This window comes from Meles meles, chromosome 3, assembly GCF_922984935.1.
Source record: "Meles meles chromosome 3, mMelMel3.1 paternal haplotype, whole genome shotgun sequence".
In the NCBI taxonomy this organism is placed as follows: domain Eukaryota; kingdom Metazoa; phylum Chordata; class Mammalia; order Carnivora; family Mustelidae; genus Meles; species Meles meles.
This window is the reverse complement of record NC_060068.1, coordinates 35,058,236-35,079,760: the sequence shown is the minus strand read 5'-3', so window position 1 is coordinate 35,079,760 and position 21,525 is coordinate 35,058,236. Positions and strand designations below refer to the sequence as shown.

At 40.3% G+C, this 21,525-nt stretch overlaps 1 protein-coding gene across 1 annotated transcript; it reads left to right on the top strand.

Moving 5' to 3' along the window:
- The first annotated feature begins 116 nt into the window (after positions 1-116).
- Positions 117-21,251, top strand: ZFP2 (ZFP2 zinc finger protein). Its single transcript, XM_045999128.1, is given in 6 exon segments — positions 117-335; positions 2,576-2,671; positions 9,100-9,272; positions 12,550-12,685; positions 18,957-19,258; positions 19,260-21,251. Coding segments are annotated over 2 exon segments (1,395 nt in total). The 5' UTR covers positions 117-335; positions 2,576-2,671; positions 9,100-9,272; positions 12,550-12,685; positions 18,957-19,033; the 3' UTR covers positions 20,430-21,251.
- Positions 21,252-21,525: the final 274 nt, after the last annotated feature.

Genomic DNA, 21,525 nt, shown 5'->3' with positions numbered 1-21,525 from the left:
CTGTCCTACCGCCGGGATCGCCCCCGCCCTCCCGCTTGCACCCGCGCAGTGACTGTCGCGCCGCGCCCCTGAAGCCTTATGGGAAATGTAGTCCGTCGCCCGGGGTGTACGCGCCGGGCAGGGCTGCGTCCGCACCCGTTGCTCACGCTCCTGCTGGGAGAGGGTGAGTGTGGGGCCGGGGTGAGACGCGCCATATGGGATTGGCGCCGGGCGGAGGCCCACGCAGGAGAAGGCCCGGACTGCCGGGCGAGGCCCCTGAGGGGCGTGACCGGCGGTGGATGGTCTGGGGGCCGCGTCCTCTCAGTCCCCGCGCGGCGTCGGGCCGCTCGCTCCAGGTGCGCCCTCTCTCGCCCCGGGAGCCCGGCTGGGTGGGAACACCGAGAGATGAGGGCCGTCACCTGTCGGGAGCGGTGAGGGCGGGGGACGTGGTGCTGCGGTCCCCGGCCCAAGGGCTCTGGGAGTCACTCAAACCCTGGGCTCCTCCCCACCGCGGGCTTTCCCCGGGCCCCACTTCAGAAGTCTCCGGGGGTGCTGCACTTGGTGCGCGATTTGGGGGCTCCAGCACCTGCCCTTTGTGTCCGCCTTATCTCGCGGACGCGCCATCTGCGGTCTCTGATTCCGAGAGGTGCTGTTGTGGAACCCACTTGACCCATCTAACAATGGGGAGGGGAGGTCGACCCCGTGCAGGTTTCTATTTCAGGGAATCGTTTTATTTTTTTAAAGCCATTTTTTCTCCGTCTCCCCCAGTCCCCCAAAAAGGATAAGTTCACTATAGGAAAACTAGAAAATCCAGAGGAGCATTTCAAATAAAAAATTATTTGAAAACTGTCAAAATCTGCATGTCGGCATATAAACATAGGAAGGTTTTGTTTCTACACAAAGATGTGGACATTAGTGTCCTCTCCATTTAAAGACGGAGCTTTGATATACATTTGGAAGGGGTTTAAAGTGCACAAATACTGAGCTCCATGATTTTTTACAAATGTTTAGATAAAAACATTTAAAACTTTTAAAAAAATTAATATTTTGAAAACATAGTTATATCAATTTTTAAAAACAAGCGTCATTTTAAAGAGCGTGAAGAAAAAGTGTCTGTGTCATATTCAATCCTTCCTTTAGGCCTTTACATTATTTCTCTGGATTTTTTTCCCCTCATATTATAAACCATATAGGCCATACATCTTTGCATTGCTTTCTTATTCTTTAAATCTCTTCATATGAAAATTTCTGGATCATACTGTAAGACTTTTGATACCCTCCCACCTTACTCTCTCCAGAACGGTAGTAGTTCATAAGCATTTGCAAGATAAGGATGTCTGATGGACCCACTCCAAGTCTGGGTGTTCCTGTTCTCCAACTTTCTGAGAAGTGCAGGCAATAGGGTTGTTTAAATGTGTATTTTGAACACTAATGGAGTATTTTATGAAATGGTGAGTTTTGTTTTTAAATTCTGTATCTGATACAGTGTTTTCTTACTAGGTAGAAATGTTACATTTTCTCATGGTTAGGCATGAAAACCATCCCTTCATGTTTGGGTCTTTGATATCATTGTTAGGGAGTTGTCTATCCCATTATCACAAAAATGTTCATCTGCAGTTTCTTCTAGTACTTTAATTTGATTTAATGTGCAAATTTTTATTCTTTTCCAAATGGTAAGCCCTCGTTCCAAGTTACTAATTCATTCTTTTTTCACTGATGAGAGAAGTTACTTTTTCATATCCTGAATTCTTACATATAAAATGTTCTCTGAATTGTTTGTGTTGGCAGGATTTTAATTTGTTCTACTGATCCTTTTTTTCTTCTAGACTATAATCCATGACGGTATGGAGAAAACTTGTTTATCTGTTTTGTTTATGGCTGTATTTATCCATTCCCCTAGGAATCTTGCTTGTAGGTGGTCAACATTGTATCTGGTGCATGAATGACTCAGTCTGTTCCATCACAGTGTGTTCTAATTATTATAGCTATCATATATGGTGGGCAGGTTCTCCCTCACCACTCTTCCTTTTCAAATGTTTCCTGGCTGTCCTTAAAGGACACACTTAACTTTTAAAAAGATCTTTTCTGGGGCGCCTGGGTGGCTTAGTCCGTTGAGTGTCTGCCTTCAGCTCAGGTCATGACTCCAGGGTCCTGGGATCGAGTCCCACATCGGGGTCCTTGCTCATCAGGGAGTCGGCTTCTCTCTCTGCCTCTGCCCTGCCTCTCTGCCTACTTGTGCTCACTCTCTCTGTGTCAAATAAAGAAATAAAATCTTTAAAAAAAAAAAAGATCTTTTCCATAATTATCCTTAAAATACTATTACTTAAGGATAACTTGGTTAGGAATATGTGAAGTTTATAAATTAATTTCAAAGAAGCGACAACTTAGATATTGTGACAGCCTATCCAGGAGTATGGTATGTTTCTCTGTTCACCCTTTATATATCTAAATAAGCTTAGCAAAATAAACTTCATGAATAAAAAATATTGTTTCCTTAAGAAGGTACCATACATTTCTTATTTGGTTGATCTGTAGGTATTTTATTTGTTGTTCTTGCAGGAGTCTCATTTCTCATGGCTTCTTTTCCTTCCCTCAGCTCTGCTTCCTCTGGATCCTGCCCATCCCCTAGAAGGACGGCACAGGAAGGAAAGAGAAGGTGATGGCTATTCGGCCTCTGCCCCTGGCAGCTAAGGTGAGTGCATGTTTCTCTCTAAACCCTCTCCCTTACTCCTTAGCACTTATACCTGTACCATATGTGGGCTTCACTGCAGAGGATGGGGCTACTGTGATCTCAGAATGTTGGATATTTCCCATAAAGCCCCCCTTAGTGTACCTCAGCTCTGTCCTCAGCAGCCTACTTCTTTATTCAGTTGGAAGCCCTGGCCTACTGAGCTTTTGGTGCCATTCAAGCATCATCGAAGGAACAAAAATCATATGAAAGATGGTCTGGGTGCTTATTGGGATTACGGACTCTGAGGGAACATAAGAGAGGTCATCTCTCTCAAATAAACAAACAAATAAAGATATAAAATCTTAAAAAAAAAAGAAAATGGAATCTGCTAGTTTTACTAGAACCTGGAGTTGTTGCTGCTCTGGAAAAAGAAGGTATCAGGGGGACTTGGCCCCATGAGGCCCTAAGTTTTGTTTTGTTTCTTACGGTTAGGCTTACTTAACTTTGTTTCCTATCCCATGGGACTCACGGGGTTTTTCTCTATTCATAAGATCATGTATTAGTGCTCTCTCAGATATGTCACTTGCTTATTTATCAAAAGAACAAGTTTCAAAGGCTTCAAGAAGACAAGTACTAACTGCTGTGATTTATGTTTGTCCTACCTTTTCTTAGTATTATCAAGCTCAGTTATAAAAGTCATCATAACTCACAAAAATAGAAGAAAGAGGGAGTTTCCAGAAAAGAAGCTTTAAAGGGGGAGCATTCGGAAGATTTTGGTTGATGAAGGTTGTGGTTGGCTGTCAGGAGGCTTGGTTTTATTTTATTTAGTTAAAATAGTGTTAATTAAGTTTTTAAATCAGCTTTTTTTTTCCAGGTGTAATTTTATTTTATTTTATTTTTTAAAAGATTTTATTTTCTTGACAGACGGAGATCACAAGTAGACAGACAGGCAGGCAGAGAGAGAGAGAGGAGGAAGCAGGTTCCCTGCTAACCAGAGAGCCCGATATGGGGCTCGATGGAAACATGACCGGAGCTGAAGGCAGAGGCTTTAACTCACTGAGCCACCCAGGTACCCCCAGGTATAATTTTACATAATATAACCCATTTTAAGCATATTATTCATTGAGTTTTGACAAATTTATGCACCAACACAGTCATTACCCCAGTCAAGCTACATTAACAGTTTCCTCACCCCAGAAAAAGTTGTCACCCTCTTCCAGTCCACATCCCCTGCCTCAGGCAATCACTGGTTTGATTTCTGGATACTTCAGTATGTATTTCCTAAAAATAGGCTCTCATTTTACATCACCAGAATATAATTACCAAATGAAGATACTTACGTGGACACAGTACAGTTAGCTAACCTACAAACCTTACAAAAATTTTGCCAAAAATTGGGTCTTTATCTGGTCCAGGACCTAATCCAGATCACAGCTGGCATTCAGCGGTCACATCTCCTTAGCCTCCCTTCACCTGGAACAGCTCCTCAGTCTTTGTCTCGGATGACCTTGACACTTGGACCTAGGATGTATCAGTGAAGCACTGGCGCTGTTCTCCTTTTTCCATCTTTCCTTTGTAGGCTGGTCATGGGACTATGAATCACCCAAATAGGACTTGTATTTGCCTTTAAACTACATCTTCTTTTTATGAATATACATACTAGGTGTATAGTTGTAAAAAATTTTTTAAGACTATAATATATAGTTGCAGGTCTCAAACTGTCAAAAATAAGCACAGGCACACATTCTTCTGGCCTTTTAAATACCTGTTTACATGCTTGCCCTGTTTTATACTGGGTGGTTTATATATAAAAGAAGGCTTTATGCAGTGTGGACATTAATCCTTTGCCATAAATCATTATTATTTATTCCCTGTCATTTCTCTTAAATCTGTTTATAACATCTTCTGGTATAAGTTAAGTTTTGGAGTTTTATGCAGTTAACTTTCCTTTTCCCTTTGTTTGGCTTTGGAATCATGCTATGAAAGGCTTTCTGTACCCTAAAAGTATATAAACATTTTTCTACGTTTCCTATTAATTTTATTCTTTTAAACTGACATCCTTGAGCTATCTGGAATTTATCATATATTAACGTGAGGTTGGAATCTAACTTCATTTAACAATGTGGTGTAGTATTTTGTCGTCCATCCGTTCACTCAACAGGGCCTGAGCGCCTGCCTACCACGTGTTAGGCAGTATTCTAGACACTGGGAAAATGGTGGTGGGTGAGACAGGCTCAGTCCCTTTCTCCTAGGTCCTGTCTAACAGAAAGGGAGGCAGCAGAGAAGAAATAATTACTGAGGACATTGTTAGGTGCTGTGAAGGCCACATAGCAGGGCGGCATGGTGGAGTGTGATGTCTGTTTTAGCTGGGCAGAGCCAGAGTGGCACTCTGGAAGAGATGGCATTCCAACTGGTATAATCTGAATAATCTGCTTCTTTCCAGAGATAGGAAATGCTACCTTTAATGTATGCTATGTTTGTTTATATATACATTACGTAAGTTTTTCTGGATTCCTTTCATTCGCTCTATCTCTGCTATAGTACCACACTATTTTATTTGTTGTTTTAGAATTTATTTTGTTATTTCATAAAGCAAATTCTCCCTTGGTTTTCTTTCCAAAATTTTGCATTACAGTACTGTTCTTTTACAGTTAACCTTATAGTCAAATTTTATCAAGTTTACTTTTTATCAAGTTTCAACAGTAACAGTTAAAAAGTATGTAATTCTGATTTGAATTCCATTAAATCTATATCAATTTGAGGAAGACTGCCATCTCTTACAGTGTTTATTCTTCCTATTAAAAAACTACCCTTCATTTTATTCAGATCATTCATAATGGCTTTTGTTAAGTTTGATCACAAGGATCTTGCATATCCCTGTTAAATGTTAAGTATATTCTGAGGTATTTTGGTTTTTTGTTGCTATTGTGACTGTGATTTAAACATGACTGAGATTTAAAAAACAACAACAACAACAAAAACTGGATTGCTGGGGGCACCTGGGTGATTCAGTCAGTTAAGCATCTGACTCTTGGTTTTGGCTCAGGTCATGATCTCAAGGTCCTAGGATTGAGCCCCATGTTTGGCTCCGTGCTCAGCAGGGAGTCTGCTTGAGATTCTCTCCCTCTGCCTGTGTACCCCCACCCCAACTCACAAGCTTGTGCATGCATTCTCTCTCTCTCAATAAATCTTAAAAAAGTAAAATAAAAATTGGATTGCTAAGAATTATATCTGAAGAAAGACACTGTGTTGCTGTGGTGCCTCAAACTTCATCACTGTCATACCTTCTTTATATATTGTGCTTTGATCACTTAAAATATCCCCACTTATTCCATTTGGTTCTTAGTCTTTCAAAGGATAACAATATCAAAAAGCCAGAGTCTTTAGGTTTAAGAAAACCCTTGCACGAAAGAGACAAACCCATGAAGCTGTTTATTTCAAACACCATGAGTTAACCTGTGCTTTTAATGTAGCACTGGGAAGAAAAGACCATACTAAGTGGAAAGGTGAAAGGGGAAAACCTCTGAAGGGATTAACAACAAATATGTTTTGTGAACAATAGAATTAAGTTTTGGTCTTTAAGAGCCCTTCTATATAACTCAGGGGTCCACAGGAGGTTTTACAATAGAGATAAGCTCTGGGACAGTAAGCTCTGGGAGCTCTGCACTGAAGCTGATGAGAATCCAGGAAGTGGGGAATACTCGCATATAGCCCACAGGAGTCTGAATCTGGGCTTTTAATTTTGCCCAATATTCAGCTAACAAGGCAATTCATTGGGAAAAAAAAAAAAAGGTGGCTTAATTTGTGGAAAGAGAATATCCTATTTCTGTTACCTTTTTTCCTGTTCCCACATACATTCTATCTTATCTGATATTCATATGTTCTCCTCCTAGTTTCTTTTTTTTCTCCTTGTTTTTTATTTACACTGGCCCGCTGTATCTTGTCTCTACCCTGCCACCCCTCACCCCACACACATACACACTTTTTAACTTTCTGGTATGTGGTTTAGGTATATCTCTTGTATGTGCTAGATTTGAAACCAACTTTAGAGTTTTTGTCTTTTAATAAAGAAAGTCAACTCATTCACGTATGTTGTTACGTAAGTATGTTGTTACATAAGTATCATGTCTTTTTTCTGATTATTTAATGATTTATGTTTATTATGCTTTCTTGTTTCCTTTCTTTATATTTGTTAAACTGATGATTTTTCTTGGTTCCTTTTTTTCCTTTCATAAAATGGAAATTCAGCCATTTTACGTCCTTCTAGAAGCTACCTTCACATTTTTTGACAATATTTGTGATTTTTAACATTCTATTGATATATCAATTAAATAAATATTAGGAGGAAATAATGAGGTAGAAAGAGAATGAACTCTGTCTCAGTGCTTACACTTTTCCTAGAAGTTCACAGTGAGCGGAATGTAAAGTACACATATTGCTTAGGCATGGGCTTCGTCCCATCTCTGGTATCCAGACCTTTTCTCTCCACTACTTTTCTCCCCTTTGCCCACTTACATAGCACAGCACTCTTTGTCCTTAAATGAAAGCCTCCTCAGTGGCTTTATCTCCATTTCCTTGTCCTTACTTCTTTCCATATCCACCACCCCTCCCACCTCTCTCTCTCTCCCTCTCCCCCTCTCTTTCTTGCTCTGATGAGGGCTGGCCTTTTTCTCTAACAACACGAGGAGAGAGATGGCCCTGGGTTTGAGTCCCAGCTGTGTGATCATGGAGAAATTATTTAGCCATTCTGATCCTCAGATTCTTCATCTGTAAAATGATGACTTTAGTGCTAGCAATCTAGCAGGTTGTCACATGGGTTAATGGGGTGAGGTGTGTGACTCTCCTATTAGTGCAAAACTCAGTACAACAGTGAGTACTCAGTTAGTGCTCCCTCCTTGTACCAGGCTTCTTCAAGAAACAGAACCCATAAGCTGAAGAGTCTACCTTCTACGATCTACCTTCTGCAATCTGGAGGCCAGGAAAGCCAGTGTGTAGTGCTACTCCAAACCCAGAGGCCTGAGATCTGGGACTGAGGGTGAAGTCCTGGTCTGAGTATGAAAGCTCAAGAGCTAAGAGTACTGTCTGAGGGCTGTTGCAACTCAAGCAGAACCAGCAAATTTGTCCTTCCTCAGCCTTTTTGTTCTCTTTGGGCCTCAATGGATGGGATGATGCCCTCCCACATTGCTGCTGGCTGACCTTTACTCGGTTTACTGACTCACTGGGAGCACCCTCACAGAAACACCTAGAAATAATAACACTTTACTATCTATTTGGGCATACCTTAGCCCAGTCAAGCTGACACATAAAATCAACCACCACACTCATTAAACAGATACTGAATGCTTATTGTGCTTTACTTCCTAATCTAAGAGCTAGAGAACAGGGCTGAAATGGGCTTAGAAATCTGAAATGCCACTTTCAGGTTAAGCTGGATGTGTTCTTGGACTTCTCAACCATATTCTGCAGGTACCATGTTTGTACATGCTCTTCCTCCATTAACTGGGATTCTGCCTATATTGTAAAGCCTGAAATTCAATGTGCTGCCTGGACATCGCTGAGCCTCATGGGGCTCCAAAGACCTGGCTATGAGTTCCCTTGGGTCTTCCTCCCCAGCCCAGCAGGGAAAGCACCCTACCTAGCTAACTGCCCTATAAGCCAGACCGGTGAACCCCTCCCAGTCCTCAACCTTAATAGATTTTGCTTCCCTACCAGCCCATGAAATTGTTCAAACAAGCCGACTGCATCTTCCTACTTCCGACCCCTAACCAAGGGTCACCTTGCTCTCTTGTCACTAAAAAGCCTGCCTCCCACAGCCTCTGCTGGGTCACAAGTACACTCCCTGAGTGGCTCTGCATGGGGAGGTAGTTCCTCCTTCCCCAGGCTATGAGAACATGTGACTGGTAAATTGCTATCAGCCTCTTCTGCTGGGTGTCATGTGTTTAGTCATCTTGTGCTCTGTAAGGTACGGGATCCCTCCTTCACCAACAGGGTAAATGGGAGGCCATTAGAACACAACCTACTCTTTGCCAGTGGTAATCTAGGGCAGCCTTCAGTACCTTTCCCTATTACTCTCTAATACCTCCTCTTCCCATCCTTACAAGTCAAAGCACATTCTTTTTATTTACTCATTTTATTTAACTATTTGAGAGAGCACATATGATGGGGTGAGGGGAGAGGGAGAGAGAAATTCTTAAGCAGGCTCCGTGCCCAACATGGGGCTCGATCCCAGGACCCTGAGATTACAACCTGAGCCAAAATCAAGAGTTGGATGCTTAACCAACTGAGCCACCCTGGCACCCCAAAGCACTTTATATTACATTTTTCTCTGGTTATTTCACGATAATGTACATTTTTTGTTTAGTTTCCTTTGGCAGGTAAGACATTTTTCTCACACAGATCTCTATTCTGTCCCTTCTAACACTGATTTTTTTTTTCCCCACTTCCCTCAGGGGGTTTTATTAGCATCATCCTCTGAGCAGGAATACATAGTTTCAGTAGTCAGTGACCATCAAGGATGTGTCTGTGGATTGCACTTGGGAGGAGTGGATTTGTCTGGATTCTGCTCAGAGGAACTTGTATGGGACAGTGATACTACAGAACTACAGTGACTTGGTTTCACTGGGTAAGACCTCTTGTTCTAATTCAAAACCTCCCTACTGACAATTTCCCCACCTACTGCCACCTTGTACAACCACGGAAATTCAGGAATTTGCACTTGCAATCCTCGTTGATAGATCATTGTTTTAGGATGGTTGCTTGGTGTCCTCTCTGGACATGGAATGGAAAATGGAATCTTCAGAAGGCCTGATGGGGAAGGGACAAGGACTGGTACTAGGAGTGGTTATTATACTCAGTTCAGAACCCAAATTTAGTGTCTCTCCCCCAGAGCAGGGCATCAGCTTTCCAACCAAATGTGATTTCTCAGCTGGAACTTGCAGAACTGAGCTGGATGACAAATGGACTTAACAGCGTGCCTCTTTCCAAGTACACATCAGACTGCAGCGACTTGTTACATGAGTGTGTACCCACGGAAATCCCCACGGAGCTCCCTCCGTCTCCTGGAGTGACTGCAACCCTGCCTGCCGTTTATTTCCTCAAAGGTCTCTGCATTACTCATGTCACTTATCCATCATCCATCTCGCAAAAGCCCTCACCACGGAGGGAAGTAAGAGTGTAGGAGGATCAAATGAGTACTACATTTGTAGCACTTACTTATTGCTGTGAACATCAGTAAACGTACCAGTTATTATTGCTTTTCTGTCTTCATCTGTAGTTTGAATCCCTTTCTATCTTCTTCCACTTTATATTCTCTTTCCTCTGTTTCATGAGTCTTTCTTCTCAGCCACAATCTATATCCATGGCTTCATTTATTTAAATGTTTGTCAGCTTTCTTAAAGGAAACAGGTTTTTCTCCCTGAGTTGCAAACTTGTATATGTGTATATGTGTTTTAGTCTTCATTTGAAAACAAATGAAGATGATGTTAGCTTTTCTATTTTCACTAGTAACCTCATGTTCTATACATTCCCTTTCTCATTCCTCGGGTTTCAATCTGGATTCCATTCTCCTCCAAACATTTAATGTCTTTTTTAGTCTTTGTTAACTGGTTTCTAATCCCCCTCACAAATGAAATTTCTGTTAGAGGTAATCACTGACTTTCTTCTAGGGGAAAAAAAAACATTTTACAGTCTTTTATTCTGTACTCAATGTGAAAGCATTTCTTCTTATAATTTTTTTTTAATTAAAGGGATAGGCACATATTTTTAAAATCTCTGAATAGTATATGGCTACCTAAGTATAAAGCAATAAAAGAAATCAGTAAAAGAACATATTGATAGGGGAAAAAAACAAAGAATCTTATGAATGCCAGTTTCCAGTAAGCTTTCTAAAGAGTAAGATTTGGGGCACCTGGGTGGCTCAGTGGGTTGAGCCTCTGCCTTCGGCTCAGGTCATCTCAGGGTCCTGGGATCCAGCCCCGCATCAGGTTCTCTGCTCAGCAGGGAGCCTGCTTACCCCTCTTTCGCTCTGCCTACTTGTGATCTCTCTGTCAAATAAATAAATAAAATCTTTAAAAAATAATAAAGAATAGGATTTTACAAGAATCACTGGGTCAAAAGATGTATTTTTTATGACTCCTGCTACACATTGCACAACTTTGGATATTTTATGCCTTTTAATGCTAATTTATTAGATATAAAATGATCCCTGAAGGTAGCTTTAATTGCCTTTACTATAGATTCTGTGGTTTGATTACTACTGCTATTTGTATTTAATCTTATGTAAATAATCTTTTTATTCGACAAACATTTTGTGAGCACTAGGCCCTGTTCCTAGCACTGTGGCTACAGCACTAAACAAGACAGGCAGCTTCCCCATGCAGCTTATAGTCTACTGGGAGAAACAATAAATTAATAAAGAAAGCAAGCATGGAAGGAGAAGGGAAAGGAAAGGAAGGGAATGAATAGCGTAGAGTCCTCGTGCTATGTGGAAAAAGCAAGCAGCAAAACGGAACTAGATCAGTTAACAGAAGCTTTATTCTAGAAGGAGTGATCAGAGAGGGCCTCTCTTTGAAGGTGTATGTTGAACAGGTAACTCACAAAGTGATGGGCCATAGTAGGAAACCATTCTGAGTCCAGGGAGCAGAAGGTGCATCCTACATGGCCTTGTTTAATGGGAAGAATGCCAGGAGATATAAAGATTTCCTTAAAGTTAGTCTTTCAGTCCTTTTCTGGAAAAAAAAAAATTATTTCTATTATATCTTTAAATTTCTATGAGCCACCTTCTCATCCTGAGTGTTCCTTCTTTCTTAACAGCAATATTTTTAATGCATGCATTTATTTGTCTGTATGAGAATATTTAAGTTGCTTTTTGTTGTTGTTGTTTTCTCTTTGCTTCGTTTTTTGGTATATGTTTGCAGCATTTTTTCCCCTTGTTCTCTAGATTACTTTAGTAGGTTTATATATGCCTTTTCATTATCCCACTGTCATTTTTATTGGGTTTTCTGGAGGCAGCAGAGGCAAACGCATGTATTCTTGATCCTGGGTTTTCCTCTCTCTTTACTGTTCAGACTGCTCTGTTGGGCTAAATCTAAAGACTCTTCATTTGTTTATGCTTGCATTTCACATTATATTTTGCCTTGTCTCTCTGAATGTCTGTCTAGCCACTGGTATTCAGGCTCACTGAATTGTCATGATTGAGCTAACTTTGCTTTATATCCCCTGCCTGGCATGCTGCCTGCCAGAGTAGGTATTTAATATATGTTTGTTAAGTGAATATTGAATGACATCAAGTAGAATTTTTAGAAATGAGGTGAAAATACAGGTTTGAAAGTTGCAATCGTATCTGTGACATTTGTATCATGAGTATTATTAATTATCAGGATGAAGGAATGAGAAAGGCAAAGCAGCAAGGATGGGACCCTACAGGACAGTAGATTGATTTGGGGCCAAAAATGCCCCAGTGAAGGGGACGGAAAGAGTCATCAAAGGAGGAGAGAATGTAGGGAAAGCCAAGGGAAGAGAGAAAAAGTGGGAGAGTAAACATGCCAACCAAGAACTGGAGGGTGCTGTTGGCCTTAGCCAGAAGGATGCTCAGGATGTGGCGTGGGGAAGGGCACTCTTGTTGCAGAGGGAAATGGGCTGTGGGTAGATGAGTAAAGAAGCAAACAAGTAAAGACATTACAGACTAGTTGTTTCAACAGGGTTCACTTCAGAGGGCAAGGAAGAAAGGGCAAGAGCTGAGACAAGATGAAGGTTGAGTACCTCTGGTTTGTTTACCAGCGAAATGACTCAAGCATATTTACAGGAGCAGAGAGGAGAAACCAAAGCCCCAGAAAAGTGGAGCCAGAGGATGAAGCCCAGAAAATTGGTGGTGTGCTAAATCTGGGTCTTGTTTTTTCCAGGTTTCGATGTTACTACCAGATAAAGCTACCTTTTAGTCTTCTGTTCAAAACCAAGACAAAAAAGTGTGGAGGACTGAGTGCTGTGCTCGGCTCTTGTCCAGCCATCATGACTCACTCTTTGTAACCATCTAATGGGGTAGGTACTGCAGCCCCCCTCTTAGTAGGAGAGACCGGTTCAGAGAGGGAATGATGTGCCGGAAGTTGAACACAGATTTCTGGTTTTGTTTTGGTTTTGCCTTCAAGTTTAATGCTAATTCTGAAACAAAAAAGTTGTTAACTTTCTTTCCCTGCCTTGCTGTGACAAATAGAACCTTAATGTCCTGGCCCAATTTTTCTTTTAGATGATTGTTTTCTTTCTTACTTTTTTTTAGAGAAAGAGAATGAGTTTGGTGGGGGTGTGGGGAGGTACAGAGGGAGAGAGAAAGAATCCATGCTCCGCACAGAGCCTGACATGGTGCTCAATCCCACGACCCTGAGATTATGACCTGAGCCCAAATCAAGAGTCAGATGGTCAACCAACTGAGCCACCCAGGCACCCCAGATAATTGTTTTCTTTTTCTGTACTAAGGTTTTCATGTGTATAGGTCTTGATACTTCATTAGATATTGCCTATATTTGATAAAAGCCAAGTAGAAAATGTGCAGATAGTTCTGTTAGAGACAGCATTATCACTAATAAACTTGTTGAGACAAAGATGGGAATTATTAGCAACGTGGAAAGCAGTAAGTTTTAGCCTCTAATCAGTGGTCATTAGACTTAAATCAGTTGGTGAAGTACAGTCATGAAGGAAACAAACAAGAACATGTGCAAAGTATTAAAATCTATTACCAAAGATCATGTCTATGAAATAAGATACAGTTAGGGATGCTGTAACATTTTAAGCCCTCCAGGAAGCCACCCTTTACTACCCCTAAATGTGGAAACCTATTATTTGTGTTTTATACATGACTTTGTATCATTCTCAGAAATGTACTTGGTGACAATCTGTGTGTGTGCACGTGTGCATTAACATATATGTACACAAACACAGAATTTGTATACTGTTACAGAGTCCCTATTTACAGAGTCCCTTCTGCTAAGCTGAGCCTCCTTCATGTTTACTACAGCCATGTCTTTGCCTCCATCAGTAGGAAAACTAATCTAAAAGACCATAATAAATGCAGAAGTATCCAAAGTGCATTGATCCTTACACAGAGCAGACCCACACCTGCCTCAGGGCCTCTGCGCTGGTGGTTCTTTCTGTGTGGGTTGCTCTCCCTGTGATAGTCCTGTGACTCCGTCCTTAGCCTCTAAAGTCTTGGCTTCAATATCACCTTTTCATTGTGGTCTTTCCTGAAGACTCTATGTGAAATTACAAACCATTCCCCTCACCCATCATGCTTTCTGTTTCCACCTTACCGCTTTTATTTTTTTCCGTAAGGCATGCCACTTAAATTCTAAGTATTTTACTTATTTATTAGGTTGGTTGCCTTTCTTCCTCTCATGGAAATATAAGTTCCTCAGGGCAGAAATGTGTCTTGTTCATCATTAGCACTCTAATCAGCACCTGGGTCAATAGTGATTCTTGAAGAGATAATTCATGTTCAGAGGGTCAGTCTGTCTGCTATATGGAGAATGCACTGTATAGTAAGTAGCGAGAGTGTTAAGTAGGAAGTCCAGTCAGGTGCATACTGAAATTATCTGGTGGAGTGGAAGGAGTAACTTACCAACTACATAGGGGATTGAAGAAAGACAAAAAGAAATAGAAACTTGCTGTAGGAAGAACAGGACCTGCTGCCTGAGGGCTGTACCTGCCCCAGTTCTCTTGGGGCGGGTATAGTGGGTACAGTCGAGGCTCTTGGCCTCCTCTATGACCAGTGTCAGCCATAAAGACTGAAGGATCTGTGTTCTCCCAGACGCCTCGGTCCTGGGGGCTCTTGTTCGTGTCCTGATGGGTACGAAGATTATATAAATCCTATAACTAGACATTCTAAGACAATAAGGAGAATGAGCTATCACTCCAAAGTCCTATTTAGGAAAAAGGGAAGAGAGGGCTATGTATTTTTTTTTTTTAACACAAAATAATCATGGCAATGATAACAGCTAACAATCAATGACCAAGCATATTGCTGTGCATGTTAACAGGGTCCTTGTTTAATGAGATAGCAAAATAGCAAGCATCTGAAACCTCATCCAGTCCTAGAAGAGCTACAGTTTTTGATCCTTAGTGCTTCACTCCCACCGCCTCAACACTTCACTAATTCGGAGTACAGTTACCCTAACAATTTTATGTTTTCCGGGGAGACAGTCATGTGATCTGAGAAAAGTAAAATTTCCTCTCCTCTAAGTTGTCTAATGTGCTGGTCACACTTTGGGAACACTATTAAATAGTAAGCATCTGTTCCTTGATTCTGTTGTTAGTGTGAATTCTGGTGTTTTATGTGTATTTGATACATTGCTTATACTTTTGTTTTTGAATCAGGATCCAATGTTGGATATTATCAAATACTTTTGAAGCATCCCTCATGTCCTACTAATATATTATTATATATGGTATCGATATATTCATATAATTAATATATAGTATATTATATACAATATACAATAGATATATATTATGTAATATATAATATTAATATAATATATAATATTATATGATGTATTATATATACTATGTAATATAACATATTATATTACTATATTAGTAGCATCCTAATAGTGACATTCTGGAACTCTTGGATAAATCCTTTGTTCAGGGGCGCCTGGGTGGCTCAGTGGGTTAAAGCCTCTGCCTTCGGCTCAGGTCATGATCCCAGGGTCCTGGGATTGAGCCCCGCATCGGGCTCTCTGCTCTGCATGGAGCCTGCTTCCTCTTCACTCTGTGCCTGCCTCTCTGCCTAGCTGTGATTTCTCTCTGTCAAATAAATAAAATATTAAAAAAAAAAAACTATTAAATCCTTTGTTCAAATCAAATATCTAAGGAGTATTTCAGGAATGGCTTCAGAGTACTATAATTACTAAATCTTTCATATTTAAGAATGTGTTTTGGTTTTCTCTACACATGTATGGAGTACTGGCCATGTGCAATTCTTGAGTCACATTGGTCTTTCCTCAGTCCCTTGAAGACATGGCTTCACTGTCTTCCTGGAGCGATCGCTTCAGTCAGTTTAAAAAAAAAAATTGTTGGTAATCCATTTTTCTTTTCCTGCAGCAAATCTCCAGAATTAACTTTTAAATTAGATCTCCAAATTCCATGAAGATATATGGAGTCTATTAAGTTTTCTTTAGTACATAGTGATGTTTCAACCTAAAATTACTAGTATTTTCCAAAATTGCAAATATTTTGTTGTTCTCATTTTAAGAAATGTCTTTAGACAAAAGAATATGTAAAATACATGTACTATTTAGCAAAAATCTACATAGAAGAGGTCTTTATAAGTACTAATTTTCTTACATCAACACTATACACTAGGTGCCATTTAACAGCTGAGCAAACAGGAACACAGGTTAATGTAACCTTCCCAAGGTCTCACAGCTAAGTGGAGCCAGGTAGCCTGGTTCCAAAGTTATTGTCTTAACCATTATGCCATACTGCTTCTCTTTTATAGTTCATGACGATAAAGATGAACAAATAATAAGGAAAGCAAACACTCGGGCACTAGAACCCAGATTTAGAAACAGAACATTGCTTGTATATTAGAAATGCTTTGTGTGAGCCTCCTTATTCATGTCCTCTTACCCAAGACAGAACCATTCTTCTCACATTTGTGATAATTCCCTTTCCTTGCTTTACTTACAGTCCTGCCATCCAAAAAGGAACCTCTAAACAATACATTTAGTTTTAGTCTGTTTTTAAACTCGATCTAAATGGACTCTTACTATATACATTTTTGTGTGTGACTTTGCTTAAGTTATTTATTCGTTCTGATTATTTTACGTAGCTTTAGCGAATGTTCTCTGTTGGTTCAGGTTGCTATGACAGAACACCATAGACTTAGTAGCTCTAACATCAGACGTCTATTTCTCATAGTTCCTTGGAGGCTGGAAGTCTGAGATGAGAGGCCAGCGTGGTTGGCTTCCTGGTGAGGGCCCACCTCCTGCTTCATGGACAGCTGCTTCACACTGCATCTGCACCTGACAGAGACCATAGAGAGGGGAAGCAAGCTCTGTCATGTGTGTCACTTCTTATAAGGGCTTTACCTTCATGACTGAATGACTTCCAAAAGTCCTCCCCCTCCTAAAGTTATCTCACTGGGGATCAGGCTTCAACACATGAGTTTTGGGGAGACATAAATATGACATTTTTAACATTCACTGTTTTCAGTTATTCTGCTGTCATAAATATTTCACAATTTAGTTATCAATTCTATTGCTGGTAACATATGGGTGGTTTCCAGTTTTTTGCCCTTATGTACAATATTACCTTAAAAATTATGAATTGTGGTGTACCTTTGCAAAGCAGATTCCCTAAGCGTATGTACCTACTAGTGGGTTTACGAAATCACAGTCTTTGTGCCTATCTTACATTACTAGGTAGTGTTAAACTTTCTTAAACACCTGAACCAAATTACATTTCCACCAGTGGTATGTGAAATTTCCATTACAACACATCTTTCTAAAATCTGAAACTATCAGTCTGCACTTTTTTTTTCCCACATGTGGATGTTACTCACTGAAGCTTTAATCTCCCTTCTCCTGGTTACTATTGAGATTGGGTATCTTTGCTTGTTTACTCACCATGTTTCCCTCTCTTAAGTGCTTATTCAAGTCGTTTGCCCATTTTTCTGGTGGGCTTAGTGTTCCACAGACACTGTTTTCCAGATCTAGGTTCTAGTCCTGTATGGGCCATGTGTTGCAAAAATCTCCTCCCAATGTCACTATTTTTGTTTACTTCCTTTTTGATACCTTTTGATGACTGGAAGCATTTCATTATTCTTCCAGTATTTATTTTCCAGGTGGTTTTTATGTTTTTTTCCCTCATTCTCCTGTTTTTGTTTCAAAATTTTATTTCTTGAACCTCTACATAGTTTCCAAATTTGTCATTTTCTGTGTATCACTTATCTTGAATGAGGGCAGTTCGGTCTGGAGTTTGTATTTGTCTAACTGTGAATGGCTCCTCTTTTGCCCTTTATGTTGCTTACTGGGTAGAGCTTTGGTTGGACAGTTGGATGTGATATAGTGACAGGGCAGGAAGCAGCCTCCAGTTCATGTGTCACCCACTGATATCCACACTTGATTGGATAGGTCCTTTCTGGGGTTATCTAGTGGTGTGTGTGTGTTTTAGAAGTGGAGCCTGCATGGCTTTCCACTTTTTCTCTTTTTTTTTACATAAGCAGGCCAGGTTGCAAGGAGGTGGTCTAGTTAATGCGTACCTCATGCTTCATAGTAAAGCCTCCTGCCCACAGGCCTTTTTGTTGGTTCATTATTGATCCTGGCTCTCGTAATTTTGATCAAGCTGACAGCTGATTCTCAGACTGTAGTTTTCTGTCCTCTGCCTCTCATTTCCCCTGGCCTTTTTGTCTAGGATGAGAAGTGGGATCTGAGAAAATAAAGTCTGAGTGGTCGCAAGGTCCCTCCTTCAAGGTCCTATCTCAAGCAGCTTAACAGATCCTGCTTTGCCTCTTCCTGCCACCAGTTCACATCTCTAACGAATTGGTATTTAGGAAACAGTAGGGCCCTATAGGCCCCTCTTACTTAAAGAGAATGAGAAACTTACAGCATGTTGAAAGTTGGTGGTGAAGGGACCCTTTAGATTGTGTCACCATCCTGTAAGTTTCAAGTAGGTTGTGGTATTTTATATTCCAAACAAGTGTGCTCCTGAAGGGTAGATTATATGCATTATCTCACTTAATCCTCATCTGATTATTTTTATCTTTATTTTATATCCGTGAAAACTAAAATCCAGAGAAACAACTAGTTAGGAGGGTGAGTTAACAGCCAGGGTTTAAAGCCAAGTGTGTCTGACTCCAGAGCCAATAGTTTTTCATGGTGTCACACTGCAGTGTTGTACAAAGATTTAGTGTTAGAATTAGAGGCAGCATTGCAGGGGAGAAGAAACTGCTGGTGGGAATACCAGGACTTTCTGATTGCCTGCCCTGATCCCAGCTTATCTGTATTTCCCCTTCATTCCATCTTCATTATTCAGCCTTGTCCAGAGGTCCATGATTTCAGTGTCCATCCCTTCTGCATCCATAGGCTTACTCTTTACTTTGCTTACTACCTCCTCTAGTTCTTCTGTTATTTATGAACTGGTTCACTGTTCTTTCCCTCCCTTCTGTTTTTCTTCCTAACTGTGGACATCTCTGAAAGCTCTCACATGTGCCCCACAGTTATTCTCAGTTTCTTTCTCTCATTCCCATAATATACAGTTTTTTGTCTTCCAACACAGAAACCAATGTATATTTGAATTTTTTTTTTTTTTTTCCCAGACTGGGAGACAAGACTTGAAACCAGAAAATCAACGACAAAGTCCACCATTACTGAAGATTTATCCTATGGGGTAATAATGGAAAGAGGTCTCTGGCCTTCTTTAGGGGAAGCCTGGGAACCTGATAATTGGTTAGATGGAAAAGAGAAAAACCAGGACAGACATCTGCACCAAGTGGCCATTACTCATAAGGAAACCCTCCCTGAGAGGAGGGCATGTGGAGGTCATGAATTTGAAAGATGTTCTAGTCAGAGGTCAATCCTTGATATACAACAACAACAACCTTTGTCCTGTGGGACAAAGGCCCCATAATCAGAATTCATGTGGCGAAGACACTAAACAGAATTCTGAATTAATTAAAGCTCAAAGTATGTTTGTAGGAAAGAAAATCTATGAATGTAATGAATGCAGGAAAACCTTCAGCCAGAGCTCATCTCTTCTTAAGCACCAGAGGATTCATACTGGGGAGAAACCCTATAAGTGTAATGTATGCGGAAAGCACTTCATTGAACGCTCCTCCCTTACTGTACATCAAAGAATTCACACTGGAGAGAAACCCTACAAATGTAACGAATGTGGGAAAACCTTCAGCCAGAGCATGAACCTTACCGTTCATCAAAGAACTCATACCGGAGAGAAACCCTATCAGTGTAAAGAGTGTGGAAAAGCTTTCCGTAAGAATTCATCCCTTATTCAACATGAAAGGATTCATACTGGAGAGAAACCGTACAAATGTAATGAATGTGGGAAAGCTTTTACCCAAAGCATGAATCTTACAGTTCATCAGAGAACTCACACAGGAGAAAAACCCTATGAGTGTAATGAATGTGGGAAAGCCTTCAGTCAGAGCATGCACCTTATTGTACATCAGAGAAGTCATACTGGAGAAAAACCCTATGAGTGTAGTGAATGCGGAAAAGCCTTTAGTAAAAGCTCAACCCTTACCCTACATCAACGAAATCACACTGGAGAAAAACCCTACAAATGTAACAAATGTGGGAAATCCTTTAGTCAAAGTACATACCTTATAGAACACCAGAGACTTCACTCTGGAGTAAAACCTTTTGAATGTAATCAGTGTGGAAAAGCTTTCAGCAAGAATTCATCTCTTACTCAACATCGGAGAATTCATACTGGAGAGAAACCTTATGAATGTACGGTATGTGGAAAACATTTCACTGGGCGATCTTCCCTTACTGTACACCAGGTTATTCATACTGGAGAGAAACCTTATGAATGCAATGAATGTGGAAAGGCCTTTAGCCAGAGTGCATACCTTATTGAACATCAAAGAATTCATACTGGTGAGAAACCCTATGAATGTGATCAGTGTGGAAAAGCCTTCATTAAGAATTCATCCCTTATAGTGCATCAGAGAACTCATACAGGAGAGAAACCCTATCAGTGTAACGAATGTGGAAAAGCCTTCAGTCGGAGTACAAACCTTACACGACATCAGAGGACTCATACATGAGTTTTTTCATTGAACCCTTCACCAGGATTAACTCTTCAGTGGTAATCAGATAAATCATGTAACACAGAAACCTATAAATGTAATTATTGTAGGAATCTTTTAGGTGAAGTATAAGTTACTATATCAGATAATACCACTGCAAAGAAACCATATAGAATAGAGAAATATTAATTCAGAATGTAAAACATTCCTTTACACCGGAAGCTTTAAAAAGCTAATGTTCTAAACAAAGAAGATTCATGAAGATAAGTTCTATTGTGTGTCATACTGTAGATCTTTGGATATCAGAGACTTCACACTGGAGATAAAGGGTGAGAATGCTAAACTGGACAGCCCAAAGACCTGGTATGTAGTCCTGATCTGCCACTAACTTGGACAAGTCACCTACTTTCACCAGGTCACAGTGTCCTTATTTGGTAAATGAGAGATTTTGAATTTAGAAGGTCTCTATGATCCCTATTAACTCTAAAATTCTATAAACCTATAAATATAACCAACACTGGGAAATCCTTGATCTTTTACCATGTTATATGTGTTATCTAGATGCTTCTGTTCCACCATCTGGTTTCCTTGGATGTTTTGGGTCAAAATTCTCTACCTCTACTAAATCCTATTATTATCCATCCATGTCCCTCCCCCTCGTACCGCGCTGTTATCTTCTCCTGTAAAACATAGGCTAGTTGCTACTGGGTGATGAAACAATTGTATGGATCATAATGCAATAGCATGCTATTTTGAGTTCTCAATTAATAGTCATTAAACTACTGTTAGTAAGCGAATTATTTAGAAAACAGTATAACTTAAATATAGTCTCTAAGTACATAGCATTCAAACATGTATCTTTGTACCATACTCTGTGTCAAAGTGAGAAGGAGAAAAGGCTAGACACTAATAGACATGAAAATGTGACATAGTAACAAAATCTTTGCAACTCAAAACAATCATAGGTTTTTGTTTTGTTTTTTTTTGTTTTTTAAAGATTTTATTTATTTGACAAACAGAGATCACAAGTAGGCAGAGAGAGAAAGAGGAGGAAACAAGCTCCCTGCCGAGCAGAGAGCCCGATGTGGGACTCAATCCCAGGACCCTGAGATCA